The sequence below is a fragment of the Coregonus lavaretus genome (assembly GCF_964263955.1).
Source record: "Coregonus lavaretus genome assembly, contig: HAP1_SCAFFOLD_47, whole genome shotgun sequence".
In the NCBI taxonomy this organism is placed as follows: domain Eukaryota; kingdom Metazoa; phylum Chordata; class Actinopteri; order Salmoniformes; family Salmonidae; genus Coregonus; species Coregonus lavaretus.
In genome coordinates this window covers 547912-566736 of record NW_028161510.1, presented here as the reverse complement: position 1 = coordinate 566736, position 18825 = coordinate 547912, and the positions used below count along the sequence as shown (strand labels likewise).

The 18825-nt window shown below is 43.8% G+C and overlaps 1 protein-coding gene across 1 annotated transcript in view; it reads right to left on the bottom strand.

Moving 5' to 3' along the window:
• Window positions 1-11916, bottom strand: part of LOC311120592 (uncharacterized protein) — a 33395-nt gene extending 21479 nt beyond the window's left edge. The window contains exons 1-3 of the mRNA XM_084195179.1: window positions 11374-11916; window positions 10825-10922; window positions 10517-10694 (exon numbers count right to left, since the gene is read on the bottom strand). Coding sequence (XP_084051305.1) covers window positions 10517-10694; window positions 10825-10922; window positions 11374-11668 — 571 coding nt within the window. The 5' untranslated portion in view covers window positions 11669-11916. The remainder of the gene's footprint in view (window positions 1-10516; window positions 10695-10824; window positions 10923-11373) is intronic.
• Window positions 11917-18825: the final 6909 nt, after the last annotated feature.

Here is an 18825-nt window from a genome sequence, read left to right as displayed (position 1 = left end):
TGTAGTAACCAAAAAAGTGTTAAACAAATATATTATATACAGTGGGGAGAACAAGTATTTGATACACTGCCGATTTTGCAGGTTTTCCTACTTACAAAGCATGTAGAGGTCTGTAATTTCTATCATAGGTACACTTCAACTGTGAGAGACAATCTAAAACAAAAATCCAGAAAATCACATTATATGATTTTTAAGTAATTAATTTGCATTTTATTGCATGACATAAGTATTTAATACATCAGAAAAGCAAAACTTAATATTTGGTACAGAAACCTTTGTTTGCAATTACAGAGATCATACGTTTCCTGTAGGTCTTGACCAGGTTTGCACACACTGCAGCAGGGATTTTGGCCCACTCCTCCATACAGACCTTCTCCAGATCCTTCAGGTTTCGGGGCTGTCGCTGGGCAATACAGACTTTCAGCTCCCTCCAAAGATGTTCTATTGGGTTCAGGTCTGGAGACTGGCTAGGCCCCTCCAGGACCTTGAGATGCTTCTTACGGAGCCACTCCTTAGTTGCCCTGGCTGTGTGTTTCGGGTCGTTGTCATGCTGGAAGACCCAGCCACGACCCATCTTCAATGCTCTTACTGAGGGAAGGAGGTTGTTGGCCAAGATCTCGCGATACATGGCCCCATCCATCCTCCCCTCAATACGGGGCAGTCTTCCTGTCCCCTTTGCAGAAAAGCATCCCCAAAGAATGATGTTTCCACCTCCATGCTTCACGGTTGGGATGGTGTTCTTGGGGTTGTACTCATCCTTCTTCTTCCTCCAAACACGGCGAGTGGAGTTTAGACCAAAAAGCTCTATTTCTGTCTCATCAGACCACATGACCTTCTCCCATTCCTCCTCTGGATCATCCAGATGGTCATTGATGCCCCACGAGGTGAGATCTTGCATGGAGCCCCAGACCAAGGGTGAATGACCGTCATCTTGAACTTCTTCCATTTTCTAATAATTGTGCCAACAGTTGTTGTCTTCTCACCAAGCTGCTTGCCTATTGTCCTGTAGCCCATCACAGCCTTGTGCAGGTCTACAATTTTATCCCTGATGTCCTTACACAGCTCTCTGGTCTTGGCCATTGTGGAGAGGTTGGAGTCTGTTTGATTGAGTGTGTGGACAGGTGTCTTTTATACAGGTAACGAGTTCAAACAGGTGCAGTTAATACAGGTAATGAGTGGAGAACAGGAGGGCTTCTTAAAGAAAAACTAACAGGTCTGTGAGAGCCGGAATTCTTACTGGTTGGTAGGTGACCAAATACTTATGTCATGCAATAAAATGCAAATTAATTACTTAAAAATCATACAATGTGATTTTCTGGATTTTTGTTTTAGATTCTGTCGCTCACAGTTGAAGTGTACCTATGATAACAATTACAGACCTCTACATGCTTTGTAAGTAAGAAAACCTGCAAAATCGACAGTGTATCAAATACTTGTTCTCCCCACTGTATATAATAATGTATGCACTCACTAACTGTAAGTCGCTCTGGATAAGAGCGTCTGCTAAATGACTAAAATATTGTATTTGAGATTCTTCAAATAGCCACCCTTTGCCTTGATGACAGCTTTGCACACTATGGCAAGGTCAAGGGGTCTGAAGTATGAAAAGGTTAATTCATTCAGATGTCATGAATTAACTATGATATCATCATATTTGTATATGTTTTATTGATTGAAAAAAGTTTATTTCTCAGACATAAATAAACAATTCCAGGTGAAAGCCAAAGGCCATAGCTTTAATAAAATAAAGAATTAACTGGCAAAGTAGCAGAGCGAGGCCCGCATTCAGCAACGTCATGTGATACGTGTTTGAAGCTGTTTCAGTACAGCACTACAGGGAGAGAGGGCACTCCACTGGACTAGTTTCATAGTATGGAATCACTTCAGAGTTTCTGGATTTTGGGTAAACTTCTCCTTTAAAGCATCATTGAGAAATAATTAATTGAAGTTGGAACATTTGTAGACTAGCGGTTAAGAGTGTTGGACCAGTAACCTAAAGGTCACTGGTTCGAATCCCCACGCCCGCAAGGTGGAAAGGTCTGCCGTTCTGCACTTGAGCAAAGCAGTTATCCCCCAACAACAACTGCTCCTCGGACGCGGATGACGTGGAACGTCGATTAAGGCAGCCCCCGCACCTCTCTGATGAGTTGTACAAGGCCATTAATCAACAGGAAAACGCTCATTCAGATGCAGCGCTCCTAGTAGCCGGGGACTTTAATGCAGGGAAACTTAAATCCGTTCTACCTAATTTCTACCAGCATGTTAAATGTGCAACCAGAGGGAAAAAAACTCTAGACCACCTTTACTCCACACACAGAGACGCATACAAAGCTCTCCCTCGCCCTCCATTTGGCAAATCTGACCATAACTCTATCCTCCTGATTCCTGCTTATAAGCAAAAACTGAAGCAGGAAGCACCAGTGATTCGGTTAATAAAAAAGTGGTCAGATGACGCAGATGCTAAGCTACAGGACTGTTTTGCTAGCACAGACTGGAACATGTTCCGGGATTCTTCAGACAGCATTGAGGAGTACACCACATCAGTCACTGGCTTCATCAATAAGTGCATCGATGATGTCGTCCCCACAGTGACCGTACGTACATACCCCAACCAGAAGCCATGGATTACAGGAAACATCCGCACTGAGCTAAAGGGTAGAGCTGCCGCTTTCAAGGAACGGGACTCTAACCCGGACGCTTATAAGAAATCCCGCTATGACCTCCGACGAACCATCAAACAGGCAAAGAGTCAATACAGGTCTAAGATTGAATCATACTACACTGGCTCTGACGCTCGTCGGATGTGGCAGGGCTTGAAAACTATTACAGACTACAAAGGGAAGCGCAGCCGCGAGCTGCCCAGTGACACAAGCCTACCAGACGAGCTAAACCACTTCTATGCTCGCTTCGAGGCAAGCAACACTGAAGCATGCATGAGAGCACCAGCTGTTCCGGACGACTATGTGATCACGCTCTCCGTAGCCGATGTGAGTAAGACTTTTAAGCAGGTCAACATTCACAAGGCCGCAGGGCCAGACGGATTACCAGGACGTGTACTCCGAGCATGTGCTGACCAACTGGCAAGTGTCTTCACTGACATTTTCAACATGTCCCTGACTGAGTCTGTAATACCAACATGTTTCAAGCAGACCACCATAGTCCCCGTGCCCAAGAACTCTAAGATAACCTGCCTAAATGACTACCGACCCGTAGCACTGACGTCTGTAGCCATGAAGTGCTTTGAAAGACTGGTCATGGCTCACATCAACAGAAAAAAATCCCAGAAACCCTAGACCCACTCCAATTTGCATACCGCCCCAACAGATCCACAGATGATGCAATCTCTATCGCACTCCACACTGCCCTTTCCCACCTGGACAAGAGGAACACCTACGTGAGAATGCTATTCATTGACTACAGCTCAGCATTCAACACCATAGTGCCCTCTAAGCTCATCACTAAGCTAAGGATCCTGGGACTAAACACCTCCCTCTGCAACTGGATCCTGGATCATGGACTTCCTGACGGGCCGCCGCCAGGTGGTAACAACACATCTGCCACACTGATCCTCAACACGGGGGCCCCTCAGGGGTGCGTGCTCAGTCCCCTCCTGTACTCTCTGTTCACCCATGACTGCATGGCCAGGCACGACTCCAACACCATCATTAAGTTTGCTGACGACACAACAGTGGTAGGCCTGATCACCGACAACGATGAGACAGCCTATAGGGAGGAGGTCAGAGATCTGGCCGTGTGGTGCCAGGACAACAACCTCTCCCTCAACGTGACCAAGACAAAGGAGATGATTGTGGACTACAGGAAAAAAAAGAGGACTGAGCACGCCCCCATTCTCATCGACAGGGCTGTAGTGGAACAGGTTGAGAGCTTCAAGTTCCTTGGTATCCACATCACCAACGAACTATCATGGTCCAAACACACCAAGACAGTCGTGAAGAGGGCACGACAAAGCCTATTCCCCCTCAGGAGACTAAAAATATTTGGCATGGGTCCTCAGATCCTCAAAAAATTCTACAGCTGCACCATCGAGAGCATCCTGACTGGTTGCATCACCGCCTGGTATGGCAACTGCTTGGCCTCTGACCGCAAGGCACTACAGAGGGTAGTGCGTACGGCCCAGTACATCACTGGGGCAAAGCTCCCTGCCATCCAGGACCTCTATACCAGGCGGTGTCAGAGGAAGGCCCTCAAAATTGTCAAAGACTCCAGCCACCCTAGTCATAGACTGTTTTCTCTGCTACCGCACGGCAAGCGGTACCGGAGTGCCAAGTCTAGGTCCAAAATACTTCTCAACAGCTTCTACCCCCAAGCCATAAGACTCCTGAACAGCTAATCATGGCTACCCGGACTATTTGCACTGCCCCCCCACCCCATCCTTTTTACGCTGCTGCTACTCTGTTAAGTATTTATGCATAGTCACTTTAACTCTACCCACATGTACATATTACCTCAACTACCTCAACTAGCCGGTGCCCCCGCACATTGACTCTGCAACGGTACCCCCCTGTATATATAGCCTCCCTAGTGTCACTTTATTTTACTGTATATATAGCCTCCCTACTGTCACTTTATTTTACTTCTGCTCTTTTTTTCTCAACACTTTTTTTGTTGTTGTTTTATTCTTACTTTTTTTGTTTAAAATAAATGCACTGTTGGTTAAGGGCTGTAAGTAAGCATTTCACTGCAATGTCTGCACCTGTTGTATTCGGCGCATGTGACCAATAACATTTGATTTGATTTGATTCAGATGTGTTGGGTTAAATGAGGAAGACATTTAGAGTGAATGCATTCAGCTGTGACTGACTAGATATCCCCTTTACTTTCCATTTTCATCCCAGTCCTCCTTTAAGACTCCATGTTTCATCATTAGATGCTACAGTCCTCCTTTAAGACTCCATAATGTTTCATCATTAGATGCTACAGTCCTCCTTTAAGACTCCATAATGTTTCATCATTAGACGCTACAGTCCTCCTTTAAGACTCCATAATGTTTCATCATTAGACGCTACAGTCCTAATTTAAGAATCAAAATTGAACTAATCTTGAGTTTTGTTTGCCTGTAGACCACACTATTTATCAAGAGTTTTTTCATCTATATTTTTCGTAGATGTCTGTTTACCACCACAAACCGATGCTGGCACTAAGACGGCACTCAACCACCTGTATAGTGCAGGGAAACTTACATACGTTTTATGTCATTTCTACAAGCATGTCACATGTGCAACCAGAGGAAATAAAACTCTAGACCACCTTTACTCCACACACAGAGACGCGTACAAAGCTCTCGCTCTCCCTCCATTTGGCAAATCTCACCATAACTCCATCCTCCTGATTCCTGCTTACAAGCAAAAACTAAAGCAGGAAGTACCAGTGACTCGCTCAATAAGGAAGTGGTCAGAGGACACAGATGCTAAGCTACAGGACTGTTTTGCTAGCACAGACTGGAATATGTTTGGGGATTATTCCGATAGCATTGAGGAGTACACCACATCAGTCACTGGCTTCATCAATAAGTGCATCGATGACGTCGTCCCCACAGAGACCATACGCACCCCAACAAGAAGCAATGGATTACAGGCAACATTCTCCCTGAGCTAAAGGGTAGAGCTGCCGTTTTCAAGGAGAAGGACTCTAACCCGGACGTTTATAAGAAATCGCGCAATGCCCTCTGACGAACCATCAAACAGGCAAAGTGTCAATACAGGACTAAGATTGAATCATACTACACCGGCTCCGATGCTCGTCGGATGTGGCAGGGCTTGCAAACTATTACGGACTACAAAGGGAAGCACAGCCGCGAGCTGCCCAGTGACACGAGCCTACCAGACGAGCTAAATGACTTATAAGCTCGCTTCGAGGCAAGCAACACTGAAGCATGCATGAGAGCATCAGCTGTTCCGGTGATTGTGTGATCACGCTCCCTGCAGCCAATGTGAGTAAGACCTTTAAACAGGTCAACATTCACAAGACCGCAGGGCAAGATGGATTACCAGGACGTATACTGGTACTTCCTGCTTTAGGTTCCCCTCTCTCCACTGGGGTTCTCTGCCTCTAACCCTGTTACAGGGGCTGAGTCACTGGCTTGCTGGTGCTCTTTCATGCCATCCCTAGGAGGGGTGCGTCACTTGAGTGGGTTGAGTTACTGACGTGATCTTCCTGTCTGGGTTGGCGCCCCCCCTTGGTTTGTGCTGTGGTGGAGACCTCTGTGGGCTATACTCGGCCTTGTCTCAGGATTGTATGTTGGTGGTTGAGGATATCCCTCTAGTGGTGCGGGGGCTGTGCTTTGGCAGAGTGGGTGGGGTTATATCCTTCCTGTTTGGCCCTGTCCGGGGGTTTCTTCGGATGGGGCCACAGTGTCTCCGGACCGCTCCTGTCTCAGCCTCCAGTATTTATGCTGCAGTAGTTTATGTGTCGGGGGGCTGGGGTTAGTTGGTTATACCTGGAGTACTTCTCCTGTCTTATCCAGTGTCCTGTGTGAATTTAAGTATGCTCTCTCTAATTCTCTCGTTCTCTCTTTCTCTCTGAGAACCTGAGCCCTAGGACCATACGTCAGGACTACCGGGCATGATGACACCTTGCTGTCCCCAGTCCGCCTGGCCTTGCTGCTATTCCAGTTTCAACTGTTTTGCCTGCGGTTACGAAACCCCTACCTGTCCCAGACCTGCTGTTTTCAACTCTTAATGATCGGCTATGAAAAGCCAACTGAGAGACCTGAGCCCTAGGACCATACGTCGGGACTACCGGCCGTGGTGACTCCTTGCTGTCCCCAGTCCGCCTGGCCTTGCTGCTATTCCAGTTTCAACTGTTCTGCCTGCGGTTATGGAACCCCTACCTGTCCCAGACCTGCTGTTTTCAACTCTTAATGATCGGCTATGAAAAGCCAACTGAGATTTATTCCTGATTATTATTTGACCATGCTTGTCACTTATGAACATTTTTTGAACATCTTGGCATGGTTCTGTTATAATCTCCACCCGGCACAGCCAGAAGAGGACTGGCCACCCCTCATAGCCTGGTTCCTCTCTAGGTTTCTTCCTAGGTTTTGGCCTTTCTAGGGAGTTTTTCCTAGCCACCGTGCTTCTACACCTGCATTACTAGCTGTTTGGGGTTTTAGGCTGGGTTTCTGTACAGCACTTCGAGATATTAGCTGATGTAAGAAGGGCTATATAAAATAAAATTGAAATTGAAATATACTCTGAGCATGCGCTGACCAACTGGCAAGTGTCTTCACTGACATTTTCAACCTGTCCCTGACCGAGTCCATAATACCAACATGTTTCAAGCAGATCACCATAGTCCCTGTGCCCAAGAACGCCAAGGTAACCTGCCTAAATGACTACCGACCCGTAGCACTCACGTCTGTAGAAATAAAGTGCTTTGAAAGGCTTGTCATGGCTCACATCAACACCATTATCCCAGAAACCCTAGACCCACTCCAATTTGCATACCGCCCCAAAAGATCCACAGATGGTGCAATCTCTATTGCACTCCACACTGTCCTTTCCCACCTGGACAAAAGGAACACCTACGTGAGAATGCTATTCATTGACTACAGCTCAGCGTTCAACACCATAGTGCCCTCAAAGCTGATCACTAAGCTAAGTAACCTGGGACTAAACACCTCCCTCTGCAACTGGATCCTGGACTTCCTGATGGGCCGCTCCCAGGTGGTAAGGGTAGGCAACAACACATCTGCCACGCTGATGCTCAACACAGGGGTGCGTGCTCAGTCCCCTCCTGTACTCTCTGTTCACCCATGACTGCATGGCCAAGCACGACTTCAACACCATCATTAAGTTTGCCGACAACACAACAGTGGTAGGCCTGATCACTGACAACAATGAGACAGCCTATAGGGAGGAGGTCAGAGACCTGCCAGTGTGGTGCCAGGACAACAACCTCTCCCTCAACGTGACCAAGACAAAGGAGATGATTGTGGACTACAGAAAAAGGAGGACTGAGCACACCCCCATTCTCATCGACGGAGCTATAGTGGAGCAGGTTGAGAGCTTCAAGTTCCTTGGTGTCCACATCACCAAAAAACTATAATGGTACAAACACACCAAGACAGTCGTGAAGAGGGCACGACAACGCCTACTCCCCCTCAAGAGACTGAAAATATTTGGCATGTGTCCTCAGACCCTCAAAAAGTTATACAGCTGCACCATAGAGAGCATCCTGACTAGTTGCATCACGGCAACTGCTCGGCCTCCGACCACAAGGCACCACAGAGGGTAGTGCGTACGGCCCAGTACATCACTGGGGCCAAGCTTCCTGCCATCCAGGACCTCTATACCAGGCGGTGTCAGAGGAAGGCCCAAAAATTGCAAAGGACTCCAGCCAGCCTAGTCATACACTGTTCTCTCTCCTACCGCACGGCAAGCGGTACCGGAGCACCAAGTCAAGGTAAGAAAGGCGTCTTAACAGCTTCTACCCCCAAGCCATAAGACTCTTGAACAGTTAATCAAATTGCTACCCGGACTATTTGCATTGTTCCCACCCCACCCCCATTTTTACCCTGCTGCTACTCTGTTTATTATCCATGCATAGTCACTTTACCTCTACCTACATGTACATATTACCTCAATTACCTCGACTAACCGGTGCCCCCGCACATTGACTCTGTACAGGAACCCCCTGTATATTGCCTCGCTACTGTTATTTTATTGTTGCTCCTTAATTATTTGCTATATTTCTTTTTTCTTTCTTAAAACTGAATTGTTGGTTAAGGGCTTGTAAGTATTTCACTGTAAAGTCTACACCTGTTGTATTCGGCGCATGTGACAAATAACATTTGATTTGTTCTAGAATATTGTAAAGATAGGGGGGTGACGGGACAGGCAATGTAACATCCATAATGTTTTTAGGAAAAGTTTTTGTAAAACATGCACCATACATCAGATCATCTTGAAACTTTCTTTATAAATCTAACTTTCATCAAGGTTTTATATAGTCTATTGGTTTCTCTCTTTTCATTGGCAGAATCCTTTTTCAGTGTTATGATATTCATAACATCCATGTGGTCCTCTGTAGCTCAGCTGGTAGAGCATGGCGCATGTAACGCCAAGGTAGTGGGTTCGATCCCCGGGACCACCCATACACAAAAATGTATGCACGCATGACTGTAAGTCGCTTTGGATAAAAGCGTCTGCTAAATGGCATATTATTTATTATTATTATTATATCCACCAGTCTATCTTCATGTCAACTAACAGAACTGTCTACTGTGGTGGAAATATACAGTTGAGGTCGGAATTTTACATACACTTAGGTTGGAGTCATTAAAAATCATTTTTCAACCACTCCACAAATTTCTTATTAACAAACTATAGTTTTGGCAAGTCGGTTAGGACATCTACTTTGTGCATGACACAAGTCATTTCTCCAACAATTGCTTACAGACAGATTATTTCACTTATAATTCAGTGTATCACAATTCCAGTGGGACAGAAATTTACATACACTAAGTTGACTGTGCCTTTAAACAGCTTGGAAAATTCCAGAAAATGATGTCATGGCATTAGAAGCTTCTGATAGGCTAATTGATATCATTTGAGTCAATTGGAGGTGTACCTGTGGATGTATTTCCAGGCCTACCTTCAAACTCAGTGCCTCTTTGCTTGACATCATGGGAAAATGAAAAGAAATCAGCCAACACCTCAGAAAAAAATTGTAGACCTCCACAAGTCTGGATCATCCTTAGGAGCAATTTCCAAACACCTGAAGGTACCACATTCATCTGTACAAACAATAGTGCGCAAGTATAAACACCATGGGACCACGCAGCCGTCATACCGCTCAGGAAGGAGACGCGTTCTGTCTCCTCGAGATGAATGTACTTTGGTGCGAAAAGTGCAAAGAAAATCCCAGAAAAACAGCAAAGGACCTTGTGAAGATGCTGGAGGAAACAGGTACAAAAGTATCTATATCCACAGTAAAACGAGTCCTATATCAAGATAACAAAAGTTAGTGAGTGCATACATTTTTTTCTTCTTCTCATACTGGCCCCCCGTAGGAATCGTACCGACAACCCTGGCGTTGCAAGCGCCATGCTCTACCAACTGAGCTACACTTCCCCAACTTATTGTGGGAAGCTTGTGGAAGGCTACCCGAAACGTTTGACCCAAGTTAAATAATTGAAAGGCAATGCTACCAAATACTAATTGAGTGTATGTAAACTTCTGACCCACTGGGAATGTGATGAAATAAATAAAAGCTGAAATACATCATTCTCTCTACTATTATTCGGACATTTCACATTCTTAAAATAAAGTGGTGATCCTAACTGACCTAAAACAGGGAATTTATTCTAGGATTAAATGTCAGGAATTGTGAAAAACTGAGTTTAAATGTATTTGGCTAAGGTGTATGTAAACTTCCGACTTCAACTGTACCAGTTTATTGTCATCTCAACTAACATAACTCTGCTGGTTGTCCTGGTAACAGATACCAGTGGGCAGATCTATTTTATTTGTTCAAACTAAACTACAGCACTTACTTTGATGAGTCAAATCTGCTCCTTTCTTCTCTTCTCCTCCTCTCACAGTTCCACTCAGCCCCGTTGTTTTCCTGCAGTCCACCAGCCGCACAGACAACCTCTTCAGACCCAGCAGTAAGGTGCTACTGGGAGAGGTACGACACGGGGACTCTGGGAGGGAGGAAGGGCTAGCGTTGTCCTGGTAACCATATAGAGGGGACACAGACACATATCATTATGGATGCTGATGTCACTGTTGTCATAAAGTGCTTTACAGAAACCCAGCCCCCGATGGAGCAAGCTGTATGCTAGACCAGACCAAGCTGTACCATCTGGTGTTCTGATCTGGAGAGACTCTTCTCTGCCTCGTCAGCATCAGGATGTTGTTGAGGCTCCCCAGAGGATCCATGATAGTCATGTCTGTCTCCTGTGTGAACGAGAACATCAAACAGATGGTAAACTTATGATCTATTACAATCATACAGTCTTACAAGAGGCATTAATATATCTAAACAGGGCCTAAAATGGCCACTTTCATTGTGCATTTATGAAATATTGTTTGATGCAAATGTAAAAGGGTCTTTCCACGAAATGGGTGCCCTTTGATATTTTAAATAGAAATTATGCACCAGTATTGAATTTTAAAAGCCTTTTATATTAGATGAAGTACACTTTAATGTAGACCAACATGGATAATTCAATAAATCTAATTTAAAAGTCCAAAAATATATGTACCAATTGCAGATTGCCCCTTAAACAACTCCTACAGTACTGAACAACATAGTGAAGTATATAACTTCAGTAGAATGCCCCTTTAAAACCACACATTAGTTCAAGAACTGCATAGTTTGTGCCCCTGTTTTTAAGACAATACTCACTGGTGTTAATCGGATCTTCAGGCTCCTCCTCCTCCTCCCTTTTCACTCCCAAAACGTCTTCCTGCTTCTCTTTTATTGAGATAACCTCCTCTTCCTCTTTTACTCCAAAAGGTTCTTCCTCTTCTTTCACTACATTCTCTTCTTTCAATGTTATGGCATCGTCCTCCTTTTTGATTATGAAAGCTTTTACCTTCTCCTCTTCCACTCTGACAACCTCTTTCCCATCTTCCTCTTTCACTGTAATATCATCCTCTTCTTCTTTCAATGTGATAGCCTCCTCTTCCTCCTTTTTCATTCTGAAAGCTTCTTTCTCCGTCTAGTTTAGTGAGCTCAAGCTCCGGGCGATTAACCTAGTACAGTATCAATTTACCACATTTGATAATTTAACAAGCAAATTACGTTTAAATGAACTAGTAGACACGTAAACATAATTATGTGCTAAACACTAAGATTAAATAAACCAGATTGGTCTAAAGAGCTTCAATGTTTCGGCTTTTTGTTCGCTAGCAAACTACCGCCTGGTTGAATCAGCAGCCTTTTGTCGCTGTTGAAAAAGCCTCCCGTCCCGTCCACTAGATTACACGTCACACAAGAAGCATCACCTGAAAGTCTCACATCGCCATCTGCTGACTGGAGTGGGTAACGCAGATTGAAAAAATAATGACGAGGCAGGCATATTCCAAACTGTGTAGCTGTTAGAGATTATGCTAATGGTAACCATCTTCTGGTTGATGGAAAAGCTTTCCCAAAAACCTTGTCAATTAAATGTTAACTACAAAGTAGTCTGTGCCTACCTTGCAGAATGATATCATGATTATTTGCATCAATCCAGTTGTGATTTGTTCAGCAAACTCTGCAATCACATGCGCTACAGAGACACCACTAACCAAGCAAGGCTCTTGGTGCCTCTTGAATTAAATGGTATCTACACCCAAAAATGTAAATGTCAAAAGTGGTCTCCTGATGTGGTTTAAGTATTGTTGTGGACTTAGAATGTTTATAATATAATAATAATAATAATAATAATAATAATAATAATATGCCATTTAGCAGACGCTTTTATCCAAAGCGACATACAGTCATGCGTGCATACATTTTTATTTTTTTTTGTGTATGGGTGGTCCCGGGGATCGAACCCACTACCTTGGCGTTACAAGCGCCGTGCTCTACCAGCTGAGCTACAGAGGACCACCAATGTGGTTGTTTTTCTATTAACAGTGTGATTTTGAGAGCGAAAAACTGAAAAACAGGGACAAATCAGAAACCTGGAAAAACTACACAGAGAAAACTTTAAAACAAACAATGTAATTAGGTAAAACATTTAACAGATTTGATAGGGCCCTAAATATTCTATCCATTTTCTCTCATTACTGGATTATCTAGGGATAGTGTAGAGTAACAGCTGTATCCCTGCAGTGACCTTTAACCTCCCTGCCCCTCAATACTTCTTCCACTGGATCAAAGCTTCAGCCAGGAAGGATACATGATAGTGGCAACACATGGAGCTGGGTTGGATATAGTCATGGTAGGATACATGATAGTGGCAACACATGGAGCTGGGTTGGATGTAGTCATGGTAGGATACATGATAGTGGCAACACATGGAGTTGGGTTGGATATAGTCATGGTAGGATACATGATAGTGGCAACACATGGAGTTGGTTTGGATATAGTCATGGTAGGATACATCGAGCGGCTAGATGTGGTCCTCTGTAGCTCAGCTGGTAGAGCACGGCGCTTGTAACGCCAAGTTAGTGGGTTCGATCCCCGGGACCACCCATACACAAAAAATGTATGCACACATGACTGTAAGTCGCTTTGGATAAAAGCGTCTGCTAAATGGCATATTATTATTATTTATATTATAGATGATCTTCACCATTCATTTACATTTACATTTTAGTCATTTAGCAGACGCTCTTATCCAGAGCGACTTACAGGAGCAATTAGGGTTAAGTGCCTTGCTCAAGGGCACATTTACGTCATTTAGCAGACGCTCTTATCCAGAGCGACTACAAATTGGTGCATCCACCCTATAGCCAGTGGGATAACCACTTTACAATTATACTTTTTTAGAAGGATTACTTTATCCTATCCCAGGTGTTCCTTAAAGAGGTGGGGTTTCAAATGTCTCCGGAAGGTGGTGAGTGACTCGGCATTCGGCCTTCAGATTTGCCACCAATGCTCCTTATAAAGTGAGGGAAAAATGTATTTGATCCCCTGCTGATTTTGTACGTTTGCCCACTGACAAAGACATGATCAGTCTATCATTTTAATGGTAGGTTTATTTGAACAGTGATAGACAGAATAACAACAACAAAAATCCATAAAAACGCATGTCAAAAATTTTATAAATTGATTTGCATTTTAATGAGGGAAATAAGTATTTGACCCCTCTGAAAAACATGATTTAGTACTTGCCTTGTTGGCAATCACAGAGGTCAGACGTTTCTTGTAGTTGGCCACCAGGTTTGCACACATCTCAGGAGGGATTTTGTCCCACTCCTCTTTGTAGATCTTCTCCAAGTCAGTAATGTTTTGAGGCTGGTGTTTGGCAACTCGAACCTTCAGCTCCCTCCACAGATTTTCTATGGGATTAAGGTCTGGAGACTGGCTAGGCCACTCGAGGACCTTAATGTGCTTCTTCTTGAGCCACTCCTTTGTTGCCTTGGCCGTGTGTTTTGGGTCATTGTCATGCTGGAATACCCATCCATGACCCATTTTCAATGCCCTGGCTGAGGGAAGGAGGTTCTCACCCAAGATTTGATGGTACATGGCCCCGTCCATCGTCCCTTTGATGCAGTGAAGTTGTCCTGTCCCCTTAGCAAAAAAACACCCCCAAAGCATAATGTTTCCACCTCCATGTTTGACGGTGGGGATGGTGTTCTTGGGGTCATAGGCAGCATTCCTCCTCCTCCAAACACGGCGAGTTGAGTTGATGCCAAAGAACTACATTTTGGTCTCATCTGACCACAACACTTTCACCCAGTTCTCCTCTGAATCATTCAAATGTTCATTGGCAAACTTCAGACGGGCATGTATATGTGCTTTCTTGAGCAGGGGAACCTTGCGGGCGCTGCAGGATTTCAGTCCTTCACGGCGTAGTGTGTTACCAATTGTTTTCTTGGTGACTATGGTCCCAGCTGCCTTGAGATCATTGACAAGATCCTTCCGTGTAGTTCTGGGCTGATTCCTCACCGTTCTCATGATCATTGTAACTCCACGAGGTGAGAACTTGCTTGGAGCCCCAGGCAGAGGGAGATTGTCAGTTCTTTTGTGTTTCTTCCATTTGCGAATAATCGCACCAACTGTTGTCACCTTCTCACCAAGCTGCTTGACGATTCTTGTAGCCCATTCCAGCTTTGTGTAGGTCTACAATCTTGTCCCTGACATCCTTGGAGAGGTCTTTGGTCTTAGCCATGGTGGAGAGTTTGGAATCTGATTGATTGATTGCTTCTGTGGACAGGTGTCTTTTATACAGGTAACAAACTTAGATTAGGAGCACTCCCTTTAAGAGTGTGCTCCTAATCTCAGCTCATTACCTGTATAAAAGACACCTAGGAGCCAGAAATCTTTTTGATTGAGAGGGGGTCAAATACTTATTTCCCTCATTAAAATGCAAATCAATTTATAACATTTTTGACATGCGTTTTTCTGGATTTTGTTGTTGTTATTCTGTCTCTCACTGTTCAAATAAATCTACCATTATAATGATAGACTGATCATTTCTTTGTCAGTGGGCAAACGTACAAAATCAGCAGGGGATCAAATACTTTTTTCCCTCACTGTAGGACACATCATTGCACTCTATGCTCCTCTGTAAACTGGTCATCTCTGTATACCCGTCGCAAGACCCACTGGTTGATGCTTATTTATAAAACCCTCTTAGGCCTCACTCCCCCCTATCTGAGATACCTACTGCAGCCCTCATCCTCCACATACAACATCCGTTCTGCCAGTTACATTCTGTTAAACGTCCCCAAAGCACACACATCCCTGGGTCACTCTTCTTTTCACTTCGCTGCAGCTAGCGGCTGGAACGAGCTGCAAAAAACACTCAAACTGGACAGTTTTATCTCCATCTCTTCATTCAAAGTCTCAATCATGGACACTCTTACTGACAGTTGTGGCTGTTTCAGGTGATGTGTTGTTGTCTGTACCTTCTTGCCTTTGTGCTGTTGTCTGTGCCCAATAATGTTTGTACCATGTTTTGTGCTGCTACCATGTTGTGCTGCTGCCATGTTGTGTTGCTACCATGTTGTTGTCATGTGTTGCTGCCATGCTATGTTCTTGTCTTAGGTCTCTCTTTATGTAGTGTTGTGGTGTCTCTCTTGTCGTGATGTGTGTTTTGTCCTATATTTACATTTTAAATCCCAGCCCCCGTCCCTGAAGGAGGCCTTTTGCCTTTTGGCAGAATTTGTTCTTAACTGACTTGCCTGGTTAAATAGAAATACAATAAATAAAAACATGATAGTGCAACACATGGAGTTGGGTTGGATATAGTCATGGTAGGATACATGATAGTGGCAACACATGGAGTTGGGTTGGATATAGTCATGGTAGGATACATGATAGTGGCAACACATGGAGTTGGGTTGGATATAGTCATGGTAGGATACATGATAGTGGCAACACATGGAGTTGGGTTGGATATAGTCATGGTAGGATACATGATAGTGGCAACACATGGAGTAGAGTTGGATATAGTCAGTGTAAGCTATAATATTTCATACCATATTCCATTTTTACTGCCATTTTGTTAGACATTGTTACTAAATGCAGCATTTATTGCAGTTCAAAATAGTTTTGCAACATACTTTACTCAACATATTGTACTGCTTTCTGTTGCGGGATCTTTTTTGGGGGGGAGAGTGACCTTTTTTTATTAAGTACGTTCATCTCTAGGAGACAGAACGCGTCTCCTTCCTGAGCGGTATGACGGCTGCGTGGTCCCATGGTGTTTATACTTGCGTACTATTGTTTGTACAGATGAACGTGGTACCTTCAGGCGTTTGGAAATTGCTCCCAAGGATGAACCAGACTTGTGGAGGTCTACAATTTTGTTCTCCATTACATCATCATTCTCCCATTCCTCCTCTGGATCATCCAGATGGTCATTGGCAAGCTTCAGATGGGCCTGGACATGCGCTGGCTTGAGCAGGGGGACCTTGCGTGCGCTGCAGGATTTTAATCCATGACGGCGTAGTGTGTTACTAATGGTTTTCTTTGAGACTGTGGTCCCAGCTCTCTTCAGGTCATTGACCAGGTCCTGCCGTGTAGTTCTGGGCTGATCCCTCACCTTCCTCATGATCATTGATGCCCCACGAGGTGAGATCTTGCATGGAGCCCCAGACCGAGGGTAATTGACCGTCATCTTGAACTTCTTCCATTTTCTAATAATTGCGCCAACAGTTGTTGCCTTCTCACCAAGCTGCTTGCCTATTGTCCTGTAGCCCATCCCAGCCTTGTGCAGGTCTACAATTTTATCCCTGATGTGCTTACACAGCTCTCTGGTCTTGGCCATTGTGGAGAGGTTGGAGTCTGTTTGATTGAGTGTGTGGACAGGTGTCTTTTATACAGGTAACGAGTTCAAACAGGTGCAGTTAATACAGGTAATGAGTGGAGAACAGGAGGGCTTCTTAAAGAAAAACTAACAGGTCTGTGAGAGCCGGAATGCTTACTGATTTGTAGGTGACCAAATACTTATGTCATGCAATAAAATGCAAATTAATTACTTAAAAATCATACAATGTGATTTTCTGGATTTTCGTTTTAGATTCTGTCTCTCACAGTTGAAGTGTACCTATGATAAAAATGACAGACCTCTACATGCTTTGTAAGTAGGAAAACCTGCAAAATCGTCAGTGTATCAAATACTTGTTCTCTATTTTTAAAGGATATGTATGTGTATATATATATATATATATATATATATATATATATATATATATATATATTGGGGGATTGGAAGTGATGCAGACAATTACATTGATGGAAGTTACAATCTATCTGCAATATTAACGCTGATCTACCCCCTACATTTTTTTTTTTTTATAATACAAATAAATGTTTAAGTATACTTTGTATAAACACATTTCTTATGGTATAAACAAGTAAACACAATATCAGTCAACAATATAAGACAATGGGCCTCATTCACCAATATCTACCTAAGAATTTTCTAAACTTTGTTCTTAATAAACTCCCTAAGAAAAGTATACGTCGGATTCTTAAACAGAATTGTTCGCACCTGTCTCCTTAGGATTGATGAATCCCACGTCTTCGTAATTGAAAGCGTGTGCCAGTTGTTCCTAATTAGCATAAGAAAACGCCCCGCAAATTCCCATATTAAGGACATGACACTTCAAGGCCGTGTGCAAGAAAAGTTGGAGAATGTCCAAAAGACGCATAGACGGTGGTGGTCCACCGATCACCAAACGAAAAAAGGAACTTCAGTAATTCTGAAATAGAAATTCTACTGCAACAGGTAAAATGCCAAACGAGGCATAATATTTAGTAGTGTATCCAGTGGTTTTTAAAGCCACCAACAAAACGGAGGCATGGAAGGAGATCACGGATTCCGGGAACTCTGTTTTATTGGATAACGTCGCTGAAGATGTAAAAAAGAAATGGTTTGACTTAAAATCAGAGCACAAAACAATCATTCGCCAAACATAAGAGACATACGCTGACCACTGGAGGGGGGGCATGCAGGCCCTGAGTTATCTGAGATTGACCAGCGCATCGGGACCATTATTGGTGAGACGGCACTCTCAGGTGTGCCATCAGTGGAGCAACTGGACACTGACCAGGGCCCTATATCAACAGCTTCATATCCTCCAAGGCCATCTCCCACCAGTGAATCAGACGGTAAGCAAGTCTTTCTGAATTTATACAATTTCATGCCATAATTTAACTGAAAGCAACGGTGAAACGATTGGAAAGGAATTTTACACCAGTTTGTCAGACCAAATGTGGGCCTATGTGACTGTGAATGAGTCCTCACCTGAATTCCTAGTTTATTCAGTTTGAAATCCTATTGCTTTTGCAGTAGGCCTATATTGAACAAACTGAAACATCAAAAAAAAAAAAAAAGAAAATCAGTGCACTGTGACTGTTTTACTTTCAGTATGGTTTTTGTTATTTACAGATCTCCAATCCAGGCAACCCCTCTGTGAAGAGGAACCTGCCACCATTCGGCCTTCCTGCAGTAGCCCTGCCTCTGTACCTGTCCCCAGGTTCCGTCCAACTGCACGTGTCATCTCCGATGAGGTCTTGGATAACCAGGAGCGGATTGCGCAAAGTCTCTGTGAAATTGCTTCTACTCTGGCCACAATATCAGAAACATTCAAAGACATAAACACACATTTAAAAATATTAAGAACGCGCACTGAAACCTGTGTCATTTCACGTGTTTAATTTGTGGTATTTAAAGGACAAAACAAATCAAAA